This window comes from Sparus aurata, chromosome 18 (assembly GCF_900880675.1).
Source record: "Sparus aurata chromosome 18, fSpaAur1.1, whole genome shotgun sequence".
Classification (NCBI taxonomy): domain Eukaryota; kingdom Metazoa; phylum Chordata; class Actinopteri; order Spariformes; family Sparidae; genus Sparus; species Sparus aurata.
This window is the reverse complement of record NC_044204.1, coordinates 33,817,675-33,841,689: the sequence shown is the minus strand read 5'-3', so window position 1 is coordinate 33,841,689 and position 24,015 is coordinate 33,817,675. Positions and strand designations below refer to the sequence as shown.

The following is a 24,015-nucleotide window of genomic DNA, read 5'->3' as shown; positions in this document are numbered from 1 at the left end:
TTGTGATTGTGATGCAAAAATGATTTTCACCTCTAAGCGTGAATCAAACTGATAAAAAAAAAAGAGTTTAAATCGCTCATCAAACAGTTTTCCTGGTTTCTATCACGCAGCAGTTCAAAGGTTTAAGTATATTAAAAGTACGTGACATGTGACGGCTCTGCAGACGCAAATGTTTTGGATAATTGTCAGATAAATGTAGTGAAATAAAAAGAAATTACAGGTTAAACTTCTCTCTCAAATGTAACTGAGTAGAAGTATTACGTAGCAGTAAACTGAAATACTCGAGTACCTCAGAGTGTGTAAATAAATGTACTTAGTTACTTTCCAACACAGGATGTGTAGATGATGATTCAAACAGTCTCCTCAACATACGTCACCATGGTTTTATTGTATTTTGTGCTTTTCATTAACTTGACAGATCAGGTGTACTTTTACTGAATGGTGGATATCATGTTTGTGTAATTATTGTTCACTGATATTCTCCAAACATCCCAACAGAGTCGCATCAAAGTGAGTCAGCGAGAACGAGAAGTTCAGCCGAGACACAAAATCAACCCGACTCGCTGAGTTCACTTTATTCTGTCCAGACGACTTCTGACAGACGGAAGTTCATCTCATGTAAAACATCATAAATGCATATTTATACAATTTCAGACAACAGCAGCACAAGTCAGGTTAGAGATTAGAAGTTTTTTTTTTTGCAAAGTAATCCTGCGTAGTATGTGTAATTATTTCAAGTTTGAAGGTTTACAAACTGTAAGAACAGAGTCGACCTGCAGCTCTGAAAACCACGTCAACCTGTAAAACTCACAATATCAACCAAACGGACCTGGAGGTGAAAATTCTGTTTCCAAGGCAGAAAAAGACATTTGAACCTCGACCACGCTGGAGAGAGTTTCTGGATGTTTTAGCCAATAAAAGATCAGATTGAATAATAACAGTGTGTTTAGACTGAAAAATGCATTTTTCTATAATCCAGGCAGACACTGCTGCGTCTGATGTGACCTGGTTTCATGATGAGCAGGTTTTATGTAACGCAGCAGTGAAGTGAAGTGAGTTCAGAGTGTTCAGAGCTCCTGACTGACACTGCTGCTCTACTGAGGATTTCAGGAGCGTCACTCAGAAAACACTTTCATATTTCTCCATCGCAGCCGCTGACGGGAAAATCCTTCACTGATAAACAGACGATCATCAAAAGGACATCTTCTGTTTTACTTTAACAGAAAACGCTACAAAGGAAAGTTGTGTTTTGAGAGTAATTTTGTTATTTTTTCGTGGCAGCCAACAAAATATGTTACCTGGAGTTTCATGTGAAGCTCCTCGTTATAACATTTAGTCACACGGTCGCAGACGGAAACGCTGCTCTGGTTCAGATGTTAATAAAGTTCTGCTTGAGGTGTATTTATTTAAGTTCTGTCATTTTGTTTTAGTGTTAAATTGTCAGTGTGCAATTCATGCACAATGTAGTGCCCTTCAAAATAAATCGCCAAATGGAAAAACAGTCCGACTCTCACTGACGCTGCATCGTTTCCATCGATCTCCACGTATTATTAGTCACCACAGTGAGCAGAGCGTCTGTTATGTGAGGAAAGGTGAATGAATTAATGCAGCAGTGATTTCAAATAAGTGAAAAAGACTTAAATTTGTAACACTAGAACGGCACTGAGTAGAGCGCATACCTCCGCCAGGACCAGGCAGTCTCCTTTAATTCAAGTTTAAATCCACCAGATCCAGATTTTTATTTGGATCTGCATTAAATTGTACTCACTCATTAGCTAACTCAATACACCTGATTGTATTCAGATATTAATCCCCGAGAAATTAATAGAAGAGCCAAAAAAACGGCTTCTCTCTTGTAATGTTTATGAAAAAGAGAAGAAACAAATGAATCGGTCTCTTAATCTTGATCCACACTACGTTTTAAAAGGGTTTATTCTGGCTCGAGACCGTCCTCTGTCAGAGTTTTGGGGGAAATCTGTTGAGTAGTTTTTGAGTAATCCTGCTGACAAACCAACCAAACATGGTAACTCGTTGGTGGAGGTGACAGGAAGCTGCTCACGCTGTTTGGATCTTAATTTCTAGATTTTTTTCCTTCACTCAACCAGAAAAAACAACGTGTCTTTAGCGTCTTTAACGCACAGACCACTGTCGTATAATTTAAAGATGCTTGTGGAGTTTCTGCTCTGGAGATTTGGAGCTCACACTGATGTTGCTGAACTCTGTTAAAGCAGCAACACGAGCGCCGAGGTTCCTTCAAAAACACTGGAACACTCGCAGCGATCACTTCCTGTATCTGGAGTTTTATACCGGAAGACACGAAAAAATGCATTGATCAAGCTAAATGTAGGATTTGTAACGTTGACGGGACTCGTGTAGAAAAGATGACTGAACATACAGAAACAGCAGTTTGGTCTTTGAAGGGTTTTATACAACATTTTATCACCACAGCCGCTCGTTAACTCCGTCATATCTGGAAGATTGCAGGCAGAAGTGAAAGGCTGGCTGAGGACGCCGTTCGTTAAAACAGCTTCTGTTAATCTCTTCTTGTCAAAGCTTTGGCACCAGTCAGTCAACAACACGACTCCACCTAAAACACACCCACCTTCATCTGAGTCCGTGTGAGAGGAACACAAGGCCGACAAAATGAAACGTCAACTTCACTTTGAAATCAATAAATGCTGAATGTGATCGTTATTGTCCCAGAACAATAAATAGAAAATCTTAAACCTGCATCTTTTACATCATCAGTTTACAGTTTTCTACAGTGCATGTTGACACACTCAAACAAACATTTCCTCACTTCAGTTTGTCACTAAGAGATAAAAACACCACGTGACTCCAGCATGATCATCCTAACTGGCACTTATTTTTTTTTATCCTTACAATTTCGGATGAACTTATTGGTCTTTACGTGTTGCGTTTAAATGCTCCGATGAGTACGATCAGAAACGGAGACGGAGAGCCGAGCGGCCGTCTGTCTGTCTGACAGCAGGTCAGCGATACGGCTCGATCAGTCAGAGAGACGGGCAGACGTCCGGGCCGGCCGATCGGCGAGTCAGAACAGCGAGCGGACCGGTCCGGGTCGGTCAGTGCAAGTGATCAGTGCATCAGTAGTGTGTCGACGACAGAATCGAGTCCTGCTGCGTCGACTCGGATCGACCAGCCTGGGTATAAAGTCACAGCAGTGGTTTTAAGCAGTTTTAACCTTTTTTTAAAAACAATCTCAAAAATATTAAATAGCGTATTTGCATATAAGATGTTTTATACATTCTTTAAATTATCTCGCAGCGCTCTCTCGGTCCAGGTTGAGAACAAATACACTCTGCAACCACGCGACCACATCACGCCTCAGCTCTCTGGACCAGCTGACGGTCGGCACAGGAACCAAACAACCTGCCTCATTTCTTAAAAACACGCCGAGCAAATGTAGTCTGGGGAATTGTGGCAAGTCTCAGAATTTAAAAAAAAAAGGAAAAAATGGCTCCCAGGTTTGACACAGTCCATCACCTGAAGGCTCCATTCAGTCGCTCTGTGTCGGGTTCTTTCCAAAGTCCTTCCAACATCAGCGTCTCAGTGAGTCGTATGTGAGCTGATACAGCCACAGGTTATCTGCTTGGCATTTGAAAGAAACCATCTCACCAAGACAAAGTTCTTGTAAGCCCACCGTCATGTGGATATTGTTTCTTTTCCAGTGCAGCAGCGTCCCTCAACGTCAGGGTCTCACTAACGGAAATGTTTCGGACAGAAAGCCTCCTCGAGTTGCCCCCTTGGTTACTAAGACAACTGAGGACTGAGGGCGTTCCGTCCAGATGGCGTTACTTCTCAGTTTGCCTGTCGGGCTTCAGGCGTCAGCGTGAGTCTCTGTGAGATGGGCCGCCGACGCAGAGCCGACGCTGCTGGAAGCCCCCGGTCATAGCGGCTTGTCAATCACTGCGACTCCTGTAGGAGTGAGAAAACGAAGGACTGAGTGAGGGAAACGGCTGCATGAACAGGTGAACTGTACTTCTCTGTAAGAGGCAGGAATGTTGTCTGTGCTGTTATCAGATTTACCAGCATAGCTGCGTCCGTTGCTCATGTTGGTGGGAATGAGGCTCCACTTGTCTGTGGCTGGGTTGTAAAACTCTACAGACGAGAGGTTACAGGAGCCGTCGTCGCCTCCGATCACGTACAGCAGCCCGTTAATGGCACAGACACCTGGAGGAGAGAGTTGTACATTCAACAACCCGGACAAATCAATATATATGTGTTCACAGTAAGTTTTATGGTACAGGAAAGAAGAAACATACATAATTATGTGTTTATTGGAACAAAGTAACCAGATCTGTGTGACGCCGGAACTCTTTAAAATCACAAATTTTGCGATTTCCATTATTTACAGTAACCAGTCGACCTATGTACGAAAACCTGGCTGATGGACAGTGTGTGTGTGTGTGTGTGTGTGTGTGTGTGTGTGTGTGTGTGTGTGTGTGTGTGTGTTATCTGACCTGCGTTTCGTCGGCACATGTTCATGTCACAGACGAGTCTCCAGGCGTTGGTCTGCGGGTCGTACACCTCAACGCTTTTCCTCACCAGAGGTCCGTCATGTCCGCCTGCTGCGTACAGCTGACCGCCCAACACGCCCACTCCTACACACATGACATAAAAAAACATTGTAGGAAAGAGTTTAGTTCTATTCTTTATATTGTTATCGTCTCACTGTAATGAATGACGTAAGTAATAGCTGTTCTTTGTTGTGTTTTTGTTTGTTCAATTGCAGGGAAAGTCCACCAGGTGGTGCTGTTGCTCCATAAGAATACTGAATCATTAACTATCATACAGTGTGAGGCTTATTTGTGTATTATGCATGTAGAAGTGTGTGTGTGTGTGTGTGTGTGTGTGTGTGTGTGTGTGTGTGTGTACCTGCTCCGCTGCGCCGTGTGCTCATGTCAGCTACGTAGCACCACTGATCAGTGACGGGGTCGTACTCCTCCACGGTGCTGAGACACTGACGAGACGCTCCATCGTAGCCTCCCACTGCATACAGCTTACCTGCACACACACACATGGTCGTCAACACAGGTGACATTTGAATTTAGGCTTATGATGTCACACACACTCACAGAAACACAAACACACTTCTGTCTTACCATCGACCACCCCGACACCCACACTGCTGCGTCGTGTGTTCATAGAGGCGACATACAGCCACTCGTTGGTTTTATAGTTGTAGGCTTCCACCGTCGACAAACCTGATGCACAGAAAACAAGACAAACAAGTTAGACAACTGAAGAGATGAGCCCTTTAGTGTGTGTGTGTGTGTGTGTGTGTGTGTGTGTACCTATACTTCCGTTAAAGCCTCCTACAGCATACAGTAAATCTGCCAGCACTGCAGCTCCCAGCGTGCTGCGTCTCTCCTGCATGCTCGCCACCGTGCTCCACTGGTCTCTCACGCCGTCGTACACGTCCACCGTTCGCTCCCGCAGCGAACTGTTGAAACCTCCAACTGCATACACACGGCCTGCCATGGAAACCACACCTGGACACACACACACGGGAGGAAAATGACATTATTGGACCATAAGTACATAGAAACACACTGAGGTAGAGTTCAGATTGACACATGAAACACGGGCTGACCTGCTCGGCAGCGTCTTGAAGGCAGGTCGGCTACCTGGTACCATCGATCGTCCTGGAAGTCGTAACACTCCACGCTACGAATCGCTTTGGGAGCCTGACCGCCGACCACGATCATCACCTGCACATGCCCACAGTCAGTTTCATCAGTTACATTACATCACTGCTTTGTACAACATAAATACACATGAAGCCTTTACGTAGGATTGTCATGTAGAAGTGTGTTTTTTGTACTTTAGGGATGCTGATGGGAGTTCGTGGGCGCGTCCTGTCCGTCTTGATGAGGTGTCGCTGGTCAGCTGGCAGCAGGTGATACTTCATTGCTTCTATTAGAAAATCCTTACAGGTGTTGTTGTTCTTTATCAAGGCCTCTTCCTCGACAATCTGAAACAGGGACAACATTTCACATTTCATTTTGTTTTAATCCACTTAAAACATCCAGTCTTGCAGAGAAATTGTAAAAAAAAAAAGATACATTATAAATAAATATATTTAAACCTGGTATTAACTCTACATATGGACACCTTTTACAAGGAAAGAAACAACTTGATGTTTAAGAAGAATGTAATGATTTAGAATTTGCCGTAGCAGTTTCACAAAGTTTGTTTTGGTTCTCCTCATTCAACTTTTCCCCAAAAATCACAATTTGTTCAGATATTATGGTTTTTAGTTCAATGCAAACATCTGCTGCTGACACTGGCAGAATAAGAGCCCATAGATGGAAGACGGTTGATACGATGTGTTGGCTTCTCACAGGTGATCAAATCATTCAGAAACTTTAGAGTGACAGTATTTCTTTAGGGTCACATACACAGATAAATATTGATGAAGTCGGTGTCAACGCACAAGTAATAAAGTCCCTCCCAACTGCTAAATTTGATGGCCCATCACTTTGGAAAGTCAGTGTGAATTGTAAGAAAAGATGAGACAACAAAGGCCTTTTCACGGTTTATTGAAGATGCCGTGTTTAAAACCAAACAAACAATGGACATTTTGCTGAATAGAATGTAGTCACATTAAATTACTGGAATAATAAAAAGTTTGAGCAACATCTGGCAACAAAATCTTCGTTTTGACTCCCTGTCAAGAACTTGACTCTGAAACAAGACAACACTGCGACGATTATGGGATTTTAATAGGGGTGTGCCAAAATATCGATACTACGATATATCGCGATATTTCGTCTTAAGGTACGTTATCGATACACTGGTGCCAAATATCAATATTTAAAAATGTAAAAAAAATAATAATATATTTTTTTTTTGGCCCACCACCACCACCACTCCTCTTCGGAGGACAGCTTTATCTTTATTCAAACATAGGTATACAACCAAATAACATTTTTAAAATGGTTTAAGTAGCTCTGAAACCCACACATATAGATATTTAATGATAGTTGTAGTCAGTGTGTGTGTTAAGAAGAGACACTGTGCAATATACTCTTTGTTTACTTGGCTGTCATTCATGTGAAATTGATTGACAATGTTTTGTAATTCCTGTGAAATGGATTCAGTGCAGTCAATAAATTCTGAATTTCTTCAGTGACACAGATATCGTGATGTATCGTGGATGACATTTCGTGCAATATATAGATTATCACAGAATCGCTGTATCGTGATATTATCGTTATCATGGGCAAAATATCGTGATAGTATCGTATCGCGAGGTACCTGGTGATACCCAGCCCTAGATTTTAATAGTTTAAAAGAGCGTTTCCTTTGGAATGAACAGAGTTTCTTGTCTCTCATCTTGTGGAGGATCATCCTAATCAGGATGCCAGGCTTCAAAACAGTTTCTGTCTGGTTGAACGCAGAGGTAGACTTCACATGTTTTGCACTTCCAAGGAGTTTTAGAGCGCTTTTTCCGGTGTAACTTGCAATATACGCAGGACTTGGACACAGCGTTGGCCTTCATCCTGACACCGTTGGCAACCTTACGCCAAGAAACTGGCACGTGGACACCACTAGCTTTCTTTGCAGGGGTCTTCTGTGTCACGCCGCACAGCTGTGCAACGAGCTCCTCCATGAAAGCCTTCTGGGTCACGCTGTCCTGTTTCATGAGCTCTTTGTGGAGAATGTAGGCGTTAGTCGCAGAGATGTCTAAGAAGTGAAGGAAGAGCTTCCTGTACCACTTCATTATTTTGTGTTGTGTTGCGTAAAACTGAATCAGCTGATCCGACGACTCCGAACTTCCCATGTGCTTGTGGTATTCACTCACGGGTGCGGGGCATGGGAAGGACCGACCATGCTTCACTCTTCCCTGCACTGCATGTTCAGTGTTGGCTGTGTGGATGGTGGAGCAGACGGACACCACATGTGAGTTCATCCACTCGACAAAGAGAAGAGGACCGTCCCTTATCCAGCGGAACGTTCCTCGATGAGACGTCTTCGTCAGTGTGTTGACAGCACTGCGTGGACAGTCTCTCCTGGAATCTCTGTATGTTCCACAAGCACCAAACTCAGAGGCCAACAAGTCCTTGAAAAGCTTTGGGCTCGTGTAGAAACTGTCCATGTACACGTGATACCCCGACCCCAAATGTCTCCTGTCAATCAGTGACATGACCGAGTCGTACGAGAGGCCGCGGCCTGTGGAAAAGTTGTTCCTTCCAGTGTACACAGAGAAGTCTACAGTGTACCCGTTACTGGAGTCTGTCAGCACAAACAACTTGAAGAAACATTTACTTGGTGTGTTCCTGATGGTCCATTTCCTCCTACTGTGTCCTTTGCAAGGCACCACACGTTCATCCACCACAAGACTTCTGCTGGGATGGTAGAATGACTTACAGGCTTTCTGGATGGTTTCCATGAGAGGTTTGACCCTGAAAAGTCTGTCGTGCTCCGAGGTTCCTGTCTTGGCATCGTTTATTCTTTCCTCGTCCGGGTCGCTCATGTGTACGTTCCAGGATAAGGCCTGGTATCTGTCCTTTGACATCACCTGCAACGGGAAAGGGATGGTAAAGATGCTGTTTTCCCGCCAGAAGGCCGCTGTGTTTTTCAGCTTGACCATGCTCATGTAGAAAATCAGTCCGATGTAGCTGTAAAATTCAGCAGCTCCAACATCGGTCCAGCCGGCGGTGCTCCTGGCAGCTCGCTTGTTGGTGTTACGACAGAGAGTTTCCACGGCGTCATCAGAAAAGAACAACTTGAAGAAGTCTAGAGGAGTGCGATCATCCCCGCTGCTCAGCTTCACGCCAGGTTTCCTCGCAGGGAGAAACTTTAACGGTGTTGGAGAAACATCGTCATCACTTTCTGTCTTCCATGACAGCTGCTGCTGACACCGAGCTTTCTTCCTCGCAGGTGAAACATTCTCCAAGTTGCTGTAAAATAATGAATGATGTGTTCAACTACTTTTTGAAGTAACATACATACATTTGTTTTAGGCTCCTGTGCCAACAGTGTAAACACTAACACTCCCCTGGTGCTCAGAGCTCCCAGGGTGGATCACTAGCTGCATGGCTAACAGCGCTAATTAGCTAACAGCAGCTACAGTTAGCAGCAGTACGCGGTTACTCTGGTGATATGCTGCCACATATTTGTTTTGAGTATGAAACTGACAGGTGACCTACTCTGAAGTATTGCACCTTTAAAGTATCATAAGAAGTAAAGGTTAATTATTGATACGTTGTTTTTTAAAAGTCTCATCACTGATAACTTTGGTTCTGTTACAATATATAATCAGCAAAATAACCAATAACTTAACTTATCAATTAAACAAAGTAAAAAAAATAAATATTTTGCCTTTAAAATGTAGTTGTGTGAAAGTATAAAGCAGCAGAAAATGGAAAATAGTTCAGTACCTGTCAATTACACTTCAATACCTTACTTAAGTAAATCCATTACTATCAAATAAATACTTTTTAAACCTTTTGAAGTCAGATTAACATTTTGACTTTTGTTTAGTTGTGTGAAAGCCCTTTATACAATAAAATTAATCTATCTTTTGCATTAGCATGAAACATATTAACAGGTATTATAACATTAAAACTAACTGTCACCAGCTGACTGTTGCTCACTTTACTGGTTTCTAATAAATACGACATGATTCAGTCAGTTTTAACTTCATATTACTTCAATACAAGCTGCGTTAAGACAGCAGTGTAAACTATTTAAAGCGATATAATGTACGGAAGTAAAATGATTCACTTACTCATCACAAACTTTCTCCTCATCGGAGTCGAGTTGGAGCTCAAAATGGCAGCTCTCCTCCTCACTGTCCTCCTCCTCCTCCTCCGCGGAGGAGAAGCTGCTGTCATGGTCGCTCGCGTCCACAAACAGTCTCACGTCTTCGGCAGTATATAAACTCCTGCGCGCCATTTTTTAGCGCAATGAAACATCACAAGTGTTTCATTCTGTGAGCTGCGGCCGCGATCCGGCGCCGCAACAAGCTAACTCCAATTACCATGGGAACGCTCGCGACGTGATTGGCCCAACACCCGGAAGTGACGAATTTCCGTTTCCTCCGAACGACGGGAAGAGATTTTTATTTTTATTTTTTTGCCAGCTGTGTTTTCGACGCAGCTTCACGTCTACTTTTACCCTTTAACGTATCGGAGAAAAAAATAATCAAATAAAAATATTTAATACAATTAAAGTAAAATTATTAGTATAGTAAAAATACGGTGTAAATAAATAAATAAATAAATATCATTTTCAGAATAACTTAAAAAAATATATAAATATTTTCTGGTTATATGAAACGGTGGCTGTGGCCAGGATGAAGAGTGGGTCACGGAGTATATGGAAAGTTGCTGGTTCAATTCTCCATCTGCATGTTAAAGTTTCCTTGAGCGAGTTTATAAACTCAAAAGTGCCCGTGGCATCTCTTACAGCAGCCTCTGCCATCAGTGTGTTAATGGGTGAAGTGTTTTACAGCGTTTGAGTGGTCACTAGACTGGAAGAACACTATAGAAATGTAAGTTCATTTACCATTTTACCATAATATTTAGTTAAGATATTGATATTATTTATACTGATTAAGGTAAATCTGCACAGAACCTTTGGCGGTTTCTTTGCCATGAGCTCTACATCGCTGCTGTAGCCTACTCTCCATAAAAAGTCGCTCCTCTCTTTAGTTCTTGAATTTTATATGATGGCTCTCACAGCGACAGGCTCAAGGAGCTTTTCTTTACTTTTCCCATTTTCTCCTCTTGTGCTCTGATTTGCAGAATGAGCTCTCTCACCAACAGGCTCCATCACCAATTCTACACGCTGAATCAGCCACAAAGCCTCTGACTAGGTCCAATAGGAAACACAACAACTTGGCCACAGATGCTCACAGATGGCACTGACTGTGACTGACAGTCGACTGTCAGCCTGATGTGTTGCAGCCATAAGAATGTACCTGAATCAAAATGTCAAATGTTCGCCGGCGGAGACAAACTAATTTAGATTTTCTAGAATCCAATGTGTTAGATTTAGTAGTAGTCTGACTTTGGGTTTGGATGGAGTTATTTAAATCAGTAACGATCCCTCTTTTCATCCAAGCTCTCTTCTGTTACTTTCCCTTTCACACGTGTAGATGCAAAAATCTGATTAGGTCGGTTTCTACCTCGGTCAGAAAAACACTCTAATGTGGATGAGCAGGTTTAGTTTTTTAAAATGAAGACAACTGCTTCATAGCATTGGTAATGTTGTTAAAAACAAACCAGCTTACAAGAGAAATTCAACTGTAGCCTTGTTAGTTACTGAAGTGAATGTAACTCAGCAGAAGTGGCAACGATAATGTAAAGAAACAGAATTATTCCCAAATCTGCCCAGCTCACAAAAACATAATATAAAATACATTTAATTTCAGTTTCAGGCCCTGTGGTGCACTGAAGTGAAACTAACATTTTATTTATTTTTACTTTTTAAAAGACAAACGTTTAACACCAGAAACTTGTTGATGAGCTCAGGATGAAACAGGTAAAGAACCAGACTTTCTGTTTAATCTTAAATCTACATCTCCTGTGATCTGGACTGCTGAGAATCTTGATTGTAATCAGTGTAACTAATAACCTTCACAACATTCAGGGCTGGACTTTGTTCCTTGAAAAAAAGTGAAAGCTTAGAGTCAGTAGAGTGAATAATGTGTCAGTAATGTTTTACCTGCACCAGATAGTCTCTGGACAGCAGTGGAAGTCTTACATACTCCATCAGTTTGGGCATGTACTCCAGACGAGCCGGCTTATCGTGCTTGATCCAGGAGATCATGGCCTCAAACACCTGAAACACGGAGAGCAGAGTTAGACTGCAGTGAAAACACGACAGGATGAAGAGGGAATTACAACAAGAGTGCAGACGAGGAGTGATCAGCTAAAACGGACATCATGTGTGAAAAATGATTTGTACATTGATAAAAGATGTGTTTAAAACTTTAGCAAAACGTTCTCAACACCCACAAAAATTCCAAGGTTCACCTGAAGCCCTCTCTCTCTTTGAACCTCTCCCACCTTGGATGATCTGACACGCCTCACAATTTAGACGATTTGACTCACTGATGTGTGAATTGCGTCATAGAAAGCAGTAGATACTGTGTTCTTTCACAGTGAAATACAAATATCGATTGCTCTCAGCAGGGTGTAACGCTTAACAAAGGGGGCCTTTGTTCTGCATGTTTTCCTGTCTAAAAACTACTTCAAATTCCTTGATTAACACACTTGATGGTCTCCTGTTGGCCTGTGGAGCAGCTCCACTCAGGCAAACAAGGGGTCGAGTGCCCCTCCTGTTGTGCACAAAGGGGACAACGACGACGAGGACCAGTACTCAACGAGTCTGACTGGAAACCCTCCAACAACACACACGTTACTTACACTGCAGATTTACACACACGTGTTCATAATGCAGCACAATGACACAATAATGAAACACGGTCCACTTGTACAATGTAGTTAGATTAAGAACAATGCAGTCTTGATCTTCTGTGTGTGAGTACTGATACAAAATCTTTCATCGCTGCTGAATTTTAACCGTAGCACGGCCTTACGCTGAGTCCGCACGATACTGTGGACCTACAATAATAACCTGTCACTTCAGAATCCAGAGGGGAACATATCAGGACGTTGTGTCAGATATGATGTGCTCGCTTGGCAGAAAAAGAAAATTACCTGTGTGCATAAACCAATTTCACCATCAGTGGCAGTTGCAGCTAAATAAAATCCAACATGATCACAGTTACATCAGCTGATTAAATAAATATCCACTGTTTAAAAGTAAAACAGAAATTAAAAAAAAAGAAATAAGTAGTTTTCATTCTCCTTTTTTGAAACTGTACTTCTGCTCACAATCAAGTATGTGTTTGAGGTAGTAATATACATTTCACTTTGCCTCATTTGTCATTTATTCCTTCTTTACATCTGGTCTGCTCTAAAGGCGAGGACTGACTGTAGGAGGAAATACCACCACAGTGTGATGATGACGGAGCAAACGCCAGAACAAGAGGAAGCTTTCAGCGACAATCTCCGGCCACATCTGGCTGCACTCTCTGTACCAAAATCGATCCGAGACGACAGAAACATGAAGCGCCTCCAGAACAACACTGAGATCTCAGCTTTTAGTCTCTTCTGACCTCTGCGAACACACTGACGAAAAGCTGCACATATTATAAATGAAAACGTAGCTCGCTATTGAACTATGTTGCCAACGTTACCTTCATAAATGCATTTAATTAAGCAGGTTGTACTTAAGTACAGACTTTCAGTACTCCACTACCACTACAAGGTCACTGATTGTTTCCCCAGATGCTTTTATAGCCGATATGACTTCACGGCGATGACAGCTCCCTCTGTGTCTCTGTCCGACTGAAGCAGCAGTCACTTTGACTGTTGCTGCTCTGACAGCAGGACGACACACAGATGCTCCCTCAGACGCTTCCTGTTGACTGGATCACAGCAGACAGACACTTCATCAAGTGGAGTACGTCTGATGTCAAGCTGAGCTAATCAGACACGGCGAGTATGATGAGGATACGTGTCCTTAATACAGCTGTAGATACTTCTCAGCTCCCACTCGACGTCTTAATCTCTTTCCTTTCCTGGAAGTGCTCATGTTTTATTTTGTGTTCCTCAAAAAGCCACAAAACCTTTTCACTAACAAAGACACACAACTACTGCTTTTATTAAAGGACTGTATTGTGTGTGTGTGTGTGTGTGTGTGTTGTGCTGTCTGACCTTCTCCTCTGTGGAGACGGTGAGTTTGTCACTGGAGATGAGGCTGCACACCTGCTGCAGAGAAAGGCCCAGGAACTCCTCTCCCTGCACCACCTCGCTGAAATGCTGCTCTGAGAGACACAAACACGTCGGGTTACACACAGCAGCAGCTAAATATTTCACCCAATAAGCTCTGTGACATAAAAAACCACCGAGTCAAATGTGTCCTGATGTCCTTCCCGACATCTGACACCATTTACACCATCACGCTGTAACAGTAGGACAGCAGTGTAAACTGTCTGGACGTGCTGCATTTTTCCACAAAAGTTGAGCATCTTTTTCAAGGCTGGTCAAACTAACGGTTACATAAAAAGTACCATCGTCCTACCACACCCCACGCACACACACACTTTGGCAAAGATGAGTCACGATCTGTGGTGTGAACACGGAGAAGCTTACCAGCGTATGCGTGGGCCTGGTTGAGGAGCTGCGTGCATGTGTGCAGGTCAGCGAAGGCTCTGATGCCCAGACAGTTGGTGGGGTGGAGCTGAGACTGCAGGAACTCACAACACACCTGACGAACGTCCATCAGCTGCAGGAGACTGGCGGCCGGCAGCAGAACCTGCAGCGTCGACACACACGAGGTCAATTTACACCGGATGTTATAGATGGAAGGAGCTAACGATCACATAACGTGGTAGAACACCGCGCCAAAGACTTAGGAACACGTGGTAGTTTGACATCAGTGTGTGAAAGTGTTCAGTGTCGGTCAGTTAGTTTGTTAATTAATGAAACATGCACTCAACCAACCAGCGAAACAGTCACCAAGCTCGCCGTCAAGCTCATTTCGTCTGTAACGTCGGCGGAATATTTAAAACTAAATCAATGTTTGTCTGCATCGGGAAACAAAGCCCTGGATTTGGCTTTAATCCCGGCACTGCGTTATTGGCTGAACAAGCAGATTTGTTGCAATTTACATGCAGCTTTGTTCATTTACAAGACTCCAGAATCACCATCAACTGCATTTACACAGTAATGTAGGTCAGTGTGGGGTTTTTTAGCAGAGTGTATTCTTAGATTTGAAGTAGCTTCACTTCTGCATCTTCTTAACTCCTCCATGTTGCCTTTACATGTTGTTTTTTAAATGAACAGACTTGGAAACACAAACACACTGATCTGCAGTAAAACAACAACGCAACATATTCAATGTGACAGCGAGAGCAAGAGACAAAGAATCATTTTGCGACTGTGATATCAGATTAAATATTGAGAAGTTTTGGTCACTGGGACATTATCATCATCATCATCCTGAGAAGATTCTGACGAGTTACTTCTACATTTATCTTTCGAGACATTTTGTTAAAAGCGCTATGATGTCTGATTCTGTCACTGCTGCTCAGCCTCACAGCCATAATCCAGCTCTGCTTTAAAGCAAGTCAGTGAGCTGTCAATGAAACAAATCCAGTGAAGCGGATTTGAGTTAAACACTGAGTTTAAGGTCTGACCGGTAGTTTATAATGCAGTCTAGATTTTACAACTCTGCCAAGTTATTACGACAATAATCATTTTATGGTCGCCACAATCATAAAGTAAACAACAGAAATACAGCCCATGTGTTCGACTTGTGGACGAGGACGTCACGTTGTGAAGCCACAAAAGTTGAGATACGTTTGACTTTTTTGCAGGATAATCATTAATCTGGTTTCGCTTCGCTTCATCACCCTCATATTCACCAATGGACTGGCCGCGGTGGAGGGAATGAGAGGGCGGGCAGTTAGCGCTCTGTGCAAAACACAGAAACTTAAAGCTGCAACAAGGTACTTTCTCGTACTGTTGATTCTGGCGGCCCCTGTGGTAAAACACTGTAACAGCACCGACCACCTCGTGTCCAGAGATTTTGATTTTCAGCCGATCTTCTTTTATTAACCACAGCGACTCACAGGATGTCTGAGGACAAAGTAACAGATCCATGTAGTAACTATCTCTATAGTGTTAATGCTTCTTTCCTCCAGCTGTGAAGCTCCATGAGTCATCCTCAGCACTCCGCCATCAAAGGTCTGAACTCGTTTGACTTGGTGACGGATGCGAAGGTTACTATAACAACCAATCACAACCCGCCCGTCTTCTCACTCGAGGTCTTGTTTGCTTATGTAGGTCACACGGAGGCATCAGTATTAAATTGAGGCTGTTTCATAACCAGTTAAGAACTCCTTGTAGTACATTTAACTAGGTCAGTGACACAGTCTGTCTGCTTCACGCTCACTCACCCATCCTGAGGGTGTATTGTTACGGTCTCCTGTTTTCTGTGCACAGCTGCCCTGAAGCCTCATGTCTCCTAAAAGGGAACATCAGGTCCACTGAAACGCTGCTCAGGGCAGATGTGGCGCCCGAACACACACTCAGAACTGAGCGCAGCACCGACAACACTTATGTTCTCCAGAGAATTTGTGAGTGAAGGCAAACTTTAAACCAAACAGGAGCCAATCATTTAAAAACACACACACGTTACACAATCCACAGTGAGCCAATCAGACAGGCACGCTGCTAACAGTGGGAGGATTTCCTGCCTCTCTCCATGCACACTTCCTGTGCTAATAATCAGAGGAAGTATCCTGCCCGCAGCTTTATCCCGCTGCATTTGTTCAACCCAGCGCCGGAGCCGTGCAGCGACCAAGAGTTAATGCCACCGAGACAAACGAGACCTCGACCCAGTCAGTGCTTTCACTCTCAGAACCGGCTCTTACATCTCTTGTAATCAATCATCTGCTCCGTTAGCAGGTTCAATCTGGACGCCCTGAAAGTTAAATCAAAGAGTTAAAGCGATCAGGTCATTTATGGAAAATTTAAAAAGTACATTTTTTTAAATCAGTTTTGTCAACCAGGCTTTTTTCCTCATCCGATCTCAGATATAAACTTTGTTCCACTTTATCTACACATCTTTATATTTTTACTCTTTACATAAATAACTTTTGGCTGCTTTTTGTGAGATGTTAACTGAATTTTGCCCTGCAATTACAATAAAGTCTAATCCAATGAAATCAAACAATCCCTTGTCATGAGACCAAAAAGTGAAACTGAATATGTTCTGAATGAATAACAATAAATGGCTGCTTCCTCTGCACAGCCTGTAATAACAACGATTTTTGTCAGTTTCCCTCCAACAGTGTTCAATAACAGCAGGTTTGGTTGTTAGTCTGACTTTTCCAAATAAAGGCCGAACACAGAAGAAGGTCGAGTCAGCTATAAGAAAAGTTTCCTTCTCTACAACCAGGAAGTTTAAACACTGTCTGGCAAAAACTGTGAGCTCGGCTATTTTCACTGAGAGCAGCAGCGCTACCTTCATTTACTTATCTTAACTGGGACGAAAATGAACTGAGCTGGTCCGCGGGCAGCCACATGTTCAGAGCCAAGAGGTCTCAAAGGACACCAAACACACAAAAATATTGCTTTTACCGAACTACAACTAACACTTTATGTTTTCAAAGAGAAACTACAGTTGGAGACAAGGTGAAACCCGCCGAAACAGAAGCAAAAAAGAAAAAGCAAACATTGTGTAAAAACAGGAAAACACTTTTTCACTCCCTTTGTCCTCGCTCCCCACGTTCATCAACACTCTCCAACCGGTCTCTGCAGGAAATCGCAGGATTTTTTGGGGGGATTTCTGAAGCCTAAAATTACAGATTTCACAGCAGCAGTGTTTTGTTTAAAAGCATTTTTAGGCTATGAAAATGAGAGAGGAAGTAAAAACTGCAATAAAAGAAAGTCTCTCTCTCCGATTTCTTCACACATCCAATCTGATTTTTTTTAATAAAGCACATCATGTTTGATCATTTAATTAGGACTTTTTATTGCTGCACTATTTTCACTAGTGATGGGCTACAACAAACCTTCTTACTGATATGATACTGACACTTTTTGCTGCCGTTTTATTCATACAGACACTGATCAGTTCTTAAATCGTTGAGTTTTTCTGCACTTTTGCCCGACAATTGCACAAATTTCAAGCAGTAATTTTTGTTGGCGACATGTCTGCAGTGTCTGGACAAAACGTCAATGTTCTGCAGAATTCATGGAGGATGACTGATTTTGCGTGAATCTAGTCTAACACACTGGTCGCTCTCACCTGTACGTTGTCCTCCGTGACCTCGATCTCAGCCGTGTAGATGTAGTCCACCAGTTTTCTCAGAGTCTGTCCGTCCACCTCTCGGATCTCCACCTGATGGGCCTTGCTCTCGCTCATATCACCTGCAAACACACACAGTTAAGCACACGTCAGCACACACACACATAAATATGGACGCCAAGCAAACAACAGTGCGTGTGTGTGTGTGTGTGTGTACCTGTGAACATGGCACAGAAGTAAGGGCTACAGGACGCCAGGACCACCCTGTGAGCCGGCACCTCCACGCTGCCTGCCACCAGCTGGACGTCACACAGCATCTTTTTACTGAGGAACAACAGAGAGCGAGAGGAAGGTGATAACTCTTCTCCTGTTTATCTAAGTGTGATAGATGATGTGTAAAAATAAATGTGCACACAGGAGCCGGGGAGAGGGGCGTCGTTAGAGCCAAGCACGGACACGCCGGCTGCCAGCAAATGTGCCAATTAAGGTGTTTAAGATTTTACTTCTGTATTATATGGATTTAATGCATCGGGAGATAACAAGAGTTTAGCTTTAGTGTGTTTTTATGCTTGATGGTTTAAATGTTGGATTTGTGATTGTAGTAAATGAATCCATCAGTCTAGCAGGGCGTCACATTCACTACATTTCACGTGTTGTTTTCCTGTTTGTTTTTTAGGTGAAAGTGTCGGCGCCGCACCTCCTGAGGTCGTTCATCAGCTGGAAAGCCTTCCTCATGTGCGTCTGGTTGAAGGTGTGCATCCCTCCATTCACCGCGTCCTCCTCGGAGTCCGTGGCACAGGCGGGACGCGTCGAGGCCGGTGTGGCCACCAGACTGGTAAGACATGAGAGGCAGTGTCTGGATGATTGGAGATAGATGATTACCCGACAGTTAGATCGTCCGTCTCGTGGGTTACGAGAGGAGGATGAGACAGGGACGTAACACCGGATACTAGTGATGACATGGATCAAACTGATACTTGTTCTGTCACTGTTGTCAGTATTGTGCTACACCACAGAAAAGGCTCTTCAGTTAGAGTCCAGTCTGTCTTTTCTGGTGATTCCCCAGTGGGCAGCTATGAGGGGCCCTCTCTCTCTGAGCATGCCTCGCTGTTTGCCAGTACCGGCTATTTTTGAATCCTTGTATGACGCCACTGACCCATCCTCGCTCAATAATCCTCGCTTCTTCATGGTAATCTGCTCTGGTTGCCATGGAACTCAGATGCTGTTGCAGGACTGTGGAATTTTAATACGTTTTTAAAATGAATTCCAATCACGTACGCGATTATAAACATGGCATCCGGTCGTCACATCGGCATCGCTTGGCTCGTTTCTAGGACGGCGACTAACAATTATCTTTATTATCCATTAAGCCGGTGATTACTTTCTGGAGTCGTCAATTCATTCCCAGAACCAGAGGTGATGTTTCAGTGCTGCCTTGTGTTGTTAAATAACATGCAGTGATATTTAGTTTGCCATCGAACAAGACAAAGCAAAACCAGCAAATATAAATTTTTGAGATGAGAAACTTCAGGGAATCTTTCCTTAAATATTTCTTAAACAATTTGGTGATTATCAACACTGCTGCTGATTAATTTTCTACCTATACTTTGGTTATACATGTGTGCAGGACCAAAACTGAAATGATTCTGGATTAAAAGGTTCACTGACACAAAGATGATGAAGTAGCAACAGCAAATAAAAATACCTTTCAAATGAATAAATACCTGTTGAAAGGACACTTGTGCACCTCCTGCATTAAACTAATGGATGCCAGTTTTCTGATGTGCTAATTGCACTTAATAACCATTCAAGCTCGTCTATTAGACTGAAGACCTCTGTTGTATTGAAGATAATGGCATGACAGTTTTCCTTCACCAACATACTTCGATCAGGTTCTTAAGTGATGAGGACTTAAAGGATCCAGCTGCTGATAAATTCTTCTGATGGTCAACAAATACAGTGAAAGACCAAAAAACAAAAGTCAGCCTGTCTCTTACTGCTTTCTGACTTCCCAACCGTCTCGTTCACCCATTTGTTACGTGTTAAATAATCTAAATCTGGTAACAAATATGTGATTTATTAAAGGATAAACGCAGTAAAAGTACCATCATATCAGTGATTATTCTGTCAGATTGCTGATAAAATAAACACATTTTTTAAATGTTTGGCTCTGATGCAGCTTCCTCTCACACAACGTCCCGCCTACAACACCATCTGACTGGCAACACGTCACAATTAATAGCCTATAAACGCTGAATAATCTGAATCTAGTCACTGAATTTATCAAATAAATTAAGTGGAGAGGAAGAATAAAGCAGCAGAAAATTTAAATACCCAAGTACAGTACTTTAAAATAGTTCTTGAGTAAATTGTTCTTCTGGTTGTTGGAAATTTTTACACAATTTTTTATCTTTTCTGCAAATGAATATCAGTCCCAAATATCAGTTTTCAGTGTCATTGATCTCTAATAATAATCGAGTCGTTACTTTCAGCTGTAGGCTGCTGCACATGTGGTAAATCAGTGTTTTCTGCAACAACAGGATGTTTGTGGGACTGAGCAGAAATAAACTACAGTCGTCGTGTTCACAGAAAAGAAGTCGTGTGTGGACAACTACGATCTTCATGAACAAGTGAAATGAGCCGTATCAGAAAATATTCATTTATTATTAGTTTAGATTTCCATGGAAGTGTAAAACCAAAATAGAAACAGAAGTCTTATCTTTTACTCCGTCCTCAGACAGGTTCACAGAGAAAAAAGAGGAGAAACAACAATATTTCCTGTTACCCAGATGTTTCCTAATCCAGACTGACCACATGGAAGAGCTTTCAGTTTTGTCCAAGTTACAAGAATCAAATGAAAACTGAACCTATAACAGCTTGTAAAGTCAGTTTTAAATGCAGCTGCTAACCTCAGGTGAGCTGCACTGACCTCAGAGCAGGTGGCAGGAGGTAAACAAAACACATGACAGCACCAACACTGATGGAACATTTACCTAATGTGCGATGTTTCACCCTGTGAGTCAGAAACAGATGATAGTGTGTACAGAGATGTTCCTTATCTGAACTCTAATAATGTCTTCTGTACAACTCAAACACAATGAGAGAAATGATGCTGCAGTCTCAGGATTACTGTCATTTCAAGACACAACGGCACAAATCCGTGAACTAATACTCAGTGTCCATCATGACTGAGGCTGCTCACAGAGATCTGTCCCCTCCTGGTCCACATTTCATTACGAAATCACTAGAAAAATGTTTGTTTTGAGTTTGTTGCGCGTCAAGTTGGAGAACTGGCTAGCTGTTAGCATTGCTAATCATTTAACTTCGATGCTAACATAAGCTGATAATAGCAACCGCTACCTGCCATAAATCACCGCATGATGAAAGCCACCACAGTCTGCGTGTGCTCTAAAGACTTGAGAACAGTTTCCGCATGTCATCTTCTTAAACTTGGGAGTTTGATTAGCAACTCAACCGCATCAGCTGGGCAGCCGTTGGTGCTAGCTAACTCACCGAAGCTAACTAGTCAACAAGGCTAGCTCGAGTTCGTGAGCTAGGAGAGGAGCTCTCTGGACTGTCAGTGTCGGCTCATGGCCGGGTGGATCGTGTGAGGCTAAATGTTATTCAACAGATGTAGAAGCAGCGTGAATCTCAGTCTTATAAATGTAATCCCCTAACGCGGAGCCAACTCACCCCAGCGACACACCGTCCATCCTCCCGGAGTCCGACACCACGGCAGGCATGAGCGCCGAGCAGCCGCGCACAGATGCTGTATAAACAGGAGGAATCACTCCGGCTACAAAAAAAAAGAAAAAAAAGAAAAAGAAAAACCCAGCAGACTCGTCTTCTTCAGGGAATTTATTTATAGTTCATTTGTTCAGAAGAATCTATATATATTTTAAACTATTACAGTCTAAATATAAAAACAAAGACTGCTACACATAAATTAATTTATCCCAGGAACAATAGAACACATTAACTTTCTCTTGTTTTAAATTAAAAGTGCAATATATAGTTTTCATTTTAATCAGGAGAGAAAGTGTTTTTTAATCAAACAAATTAAATAAACAAACTCTTTTTGTTTTTATGACTGAATAAACAAACTGATCTTAAAGGACCACACGACTTCATACAGTTTTACTTTGTTTACATGTGGCGGACCCTGCCACATTTCCAGCTTCAAACAGTGTTCTGGGGACCTTATTTTCCTTTGAGAACAGCTTGTATCTATTATTAATATATGAAGTTTATATTATAACCTGTTTGCAGGTTTAATTTATTTTTTCCAAAACCACGCAGTGCCCCTTTAAACAGCGCTGCATCTGATGGTTAACCGGCTGATTATTTTCCAGATTAATCACTTGGTCTATAGAATATCTGAATATATGAATTCATTCTTTCATTATTTTTTATTTTCCACACACTCAGTTTGTCACCAGTGATGTGCGACATCAAACTTGTTTAATGAAACCATACAGATGCTTTTAGTTGCTATTTTATTGAATACCAACACTAATCAGTTCTTAAATTATCTGATTATTCCACTGAATGTTTATAAGATAGATGACATGACACAGACACTTCCAGACATTCATGTGAATTCATTTTCAAAAGCAAATGAGTTCAATTTTATTTCAAAGATTAGGTTTTTTAAGAAATACCATCATTAAAATATGAAACATGGTCAGAACATGAAGTTCACAGACTGTGTTACAGTGATTCATCTTGACGGTGGGTTTTGTAGCAGACAATCAATGACTTTCTTTAATGTTCCACCATAATGTTTAAAACAGATTACACTGGCTTTCATATAGAACATCAGAGGATTCTCTTGCATGGTCGTTAGAAACAACCAAGTCAGTCTGCATCCAGTTATCCATCACCTGGCTGATTATTCTCCAGTTTAATCACTTGGTGTGTGAAAATGAAATGTCTTGACTTCAAATTCAAACATAATAGTTGCACATCAGTTGTCAAGCTGGTAAATTATTTCCACTCTACAATTATATCGTGACTTTCACCTGCTAGGGAAGAGAAGGGGCAGTGGGATTTTACCACTTTACTAAAACTAGATGAAGGACTAGAAGCTCTTTGAATAATTGTCGGCACATTCTCTGGTTCTATACAAAAATGCCTGTTCACAGATTTGGTTCAGTGTGTATGTTGTTGAAGCATTTAAATACTCAGTTTCACAAGTTGTACAGATCAGAGAAGCATCTGGAGACATCGGACTCTTCAGAGGATTCTGTTTTAATGCTTTTTCATGTCTTGTGTACAAAACTGTCTTGTTATTGATTAGGTAAGTGTACATCTGAGTATACGTAGCTGTTTCAAATGATCAGAATGTGTAATTAATGCACAGAAGTTTCCATTTGATAGCAAACACTTGTTCTTTAGCTCTGGCCGTTCTCATACTTGGAAACCGGGTCAGAGTGAGAGCTCATACTTTCTTGGTTAACCATCCCTGATCTCAGTGAATCTCCTGTTTTCCACAAACAAAATCAGTTCTCACAAAACCAACATACCCCAAAACATCCAGCATGCATTGCAATTCTGGTGCTATAAATTTAATTGATCTGTAGTTATAAACATCCCAACAGCCACAACAATGTTTGATGAGAGGAAATGTGCAACAGAGACGAAAGATCAGTGACTGAGATTGACACCGACAGTGTTTAAGATTTAAATCCTGGTTTGTAAACATTTGTCTAAATCAGAACATTGCCTCAATTCGTCCAATAATGGATTTAAAGTGAGGTTTTTGATTATTTGGTGAATTGTTGGTTTTCTTACACACTACTCAAATTATTTCAGGGATATATTAGTGTTTCACTTCTTTATTCTGATGCATCTGAATTTTATTTAGTGAATATTTGTTTCTCAACAATTACACACTCTTTGGCCTTAATTGCAGCCAAATCCAACTAATTTTGAACAGTGCAACCTTAGCTTCAGACAGAGCACCATGCACACAATCAGGTTTCTGCACCAAGTGAATATTTCCCGGTATAAAATGGCCGATGAACTGGAAATACAGGAATATTTATGCGACACTCCCTCCTGCTGGCAGCTCCATGAACTCGAGACTCTGATTAAAAATGTAAAAAAAAAAAAAATAAACCCCACACGATCTGAAGTAAGACTGCGAGATTA

The 24,015-nt window shown here is 42.0% G+C and overlaps 2 protein-coding genes across 4 annotated transcripts; both read right to left on the bottom strand.

The window, feature by feature from the left end:
• Positions 1-369: 369 nt before the first annotated feature.
• Positions 370-21,650, bottom strand: klhl3 (kelch-like family member 3). 2 transcript variants are annotated; one of them, XM_030397140.1, is made up of 15 exons: positions 21,556-21,650; positions 18,560-18,718; positions 18,080-18,186; positions 17,863-17,984; positions 14,199-14,361; positions 13,761-13,870; positions 11,701-11,817; positions 5,849-5,998; positions 5,618-5,735; positions 5,319-5,516; positions 5,127-5,228; positions 4,900-5,028; positions 4,485-4,625; positions 4,051-4,194; positions 370-3,939 (listed from the first exon to the last, which is right to left on the bottom strand). In XM_030397140.1, exons 1-15 carry the CDS (start codon positions 21,603-21,605, stop codon positions 3,911-3,913), a joined length of 1,839 nt encoding a protein of 612 aa, XP_030253000.1. In that variant the 5' UTR covers positions 21,606-21,650; the 3' UTR covers positions 370-3,910. The 2 variants fall into 2 exon arrangements, with proteins under 2 accessions (XP_030253000.1, XP_030253001.1); XM_030397141.1 differs by having other exon boundaries at positions 18,560-18,694; positions 21,556-21,648.
• Positions 7,076-10,174, bottom strand: LOC115569186 (piggyBac transposable element-derived protein 4). 2 transcript variants are annotated; one of them, XM_030397144.1, is made up of 3 exons: positions 9,761-10,174; positions 7,926-8,930; positions 7,076-7,793 (listed from the first exon to the last, which is right to left on the bottom strand). In XM_030397144.1, exons 1-3 carry the CDS (start codon positions 9,925-9,927, stop codon positions 7,379-7,381), a joined length of 1,587 nt encoding a protein of 528 aa, XP_030253004.1. In that variant the 5' UTR covers positions 9,928-10,174; the 3' UTR covers positions 7,076-7,378. The 2 variants fall into 2 exon arrangements, with proteins under 2 accessions (XP_030253004.1, XP_030253002.1); XM_030397142.1 differs by having other exon boundaries at positions 7,076-8,930.
• Positions 21,651-24,015: the final 2,365 nt, after the last annotated feature.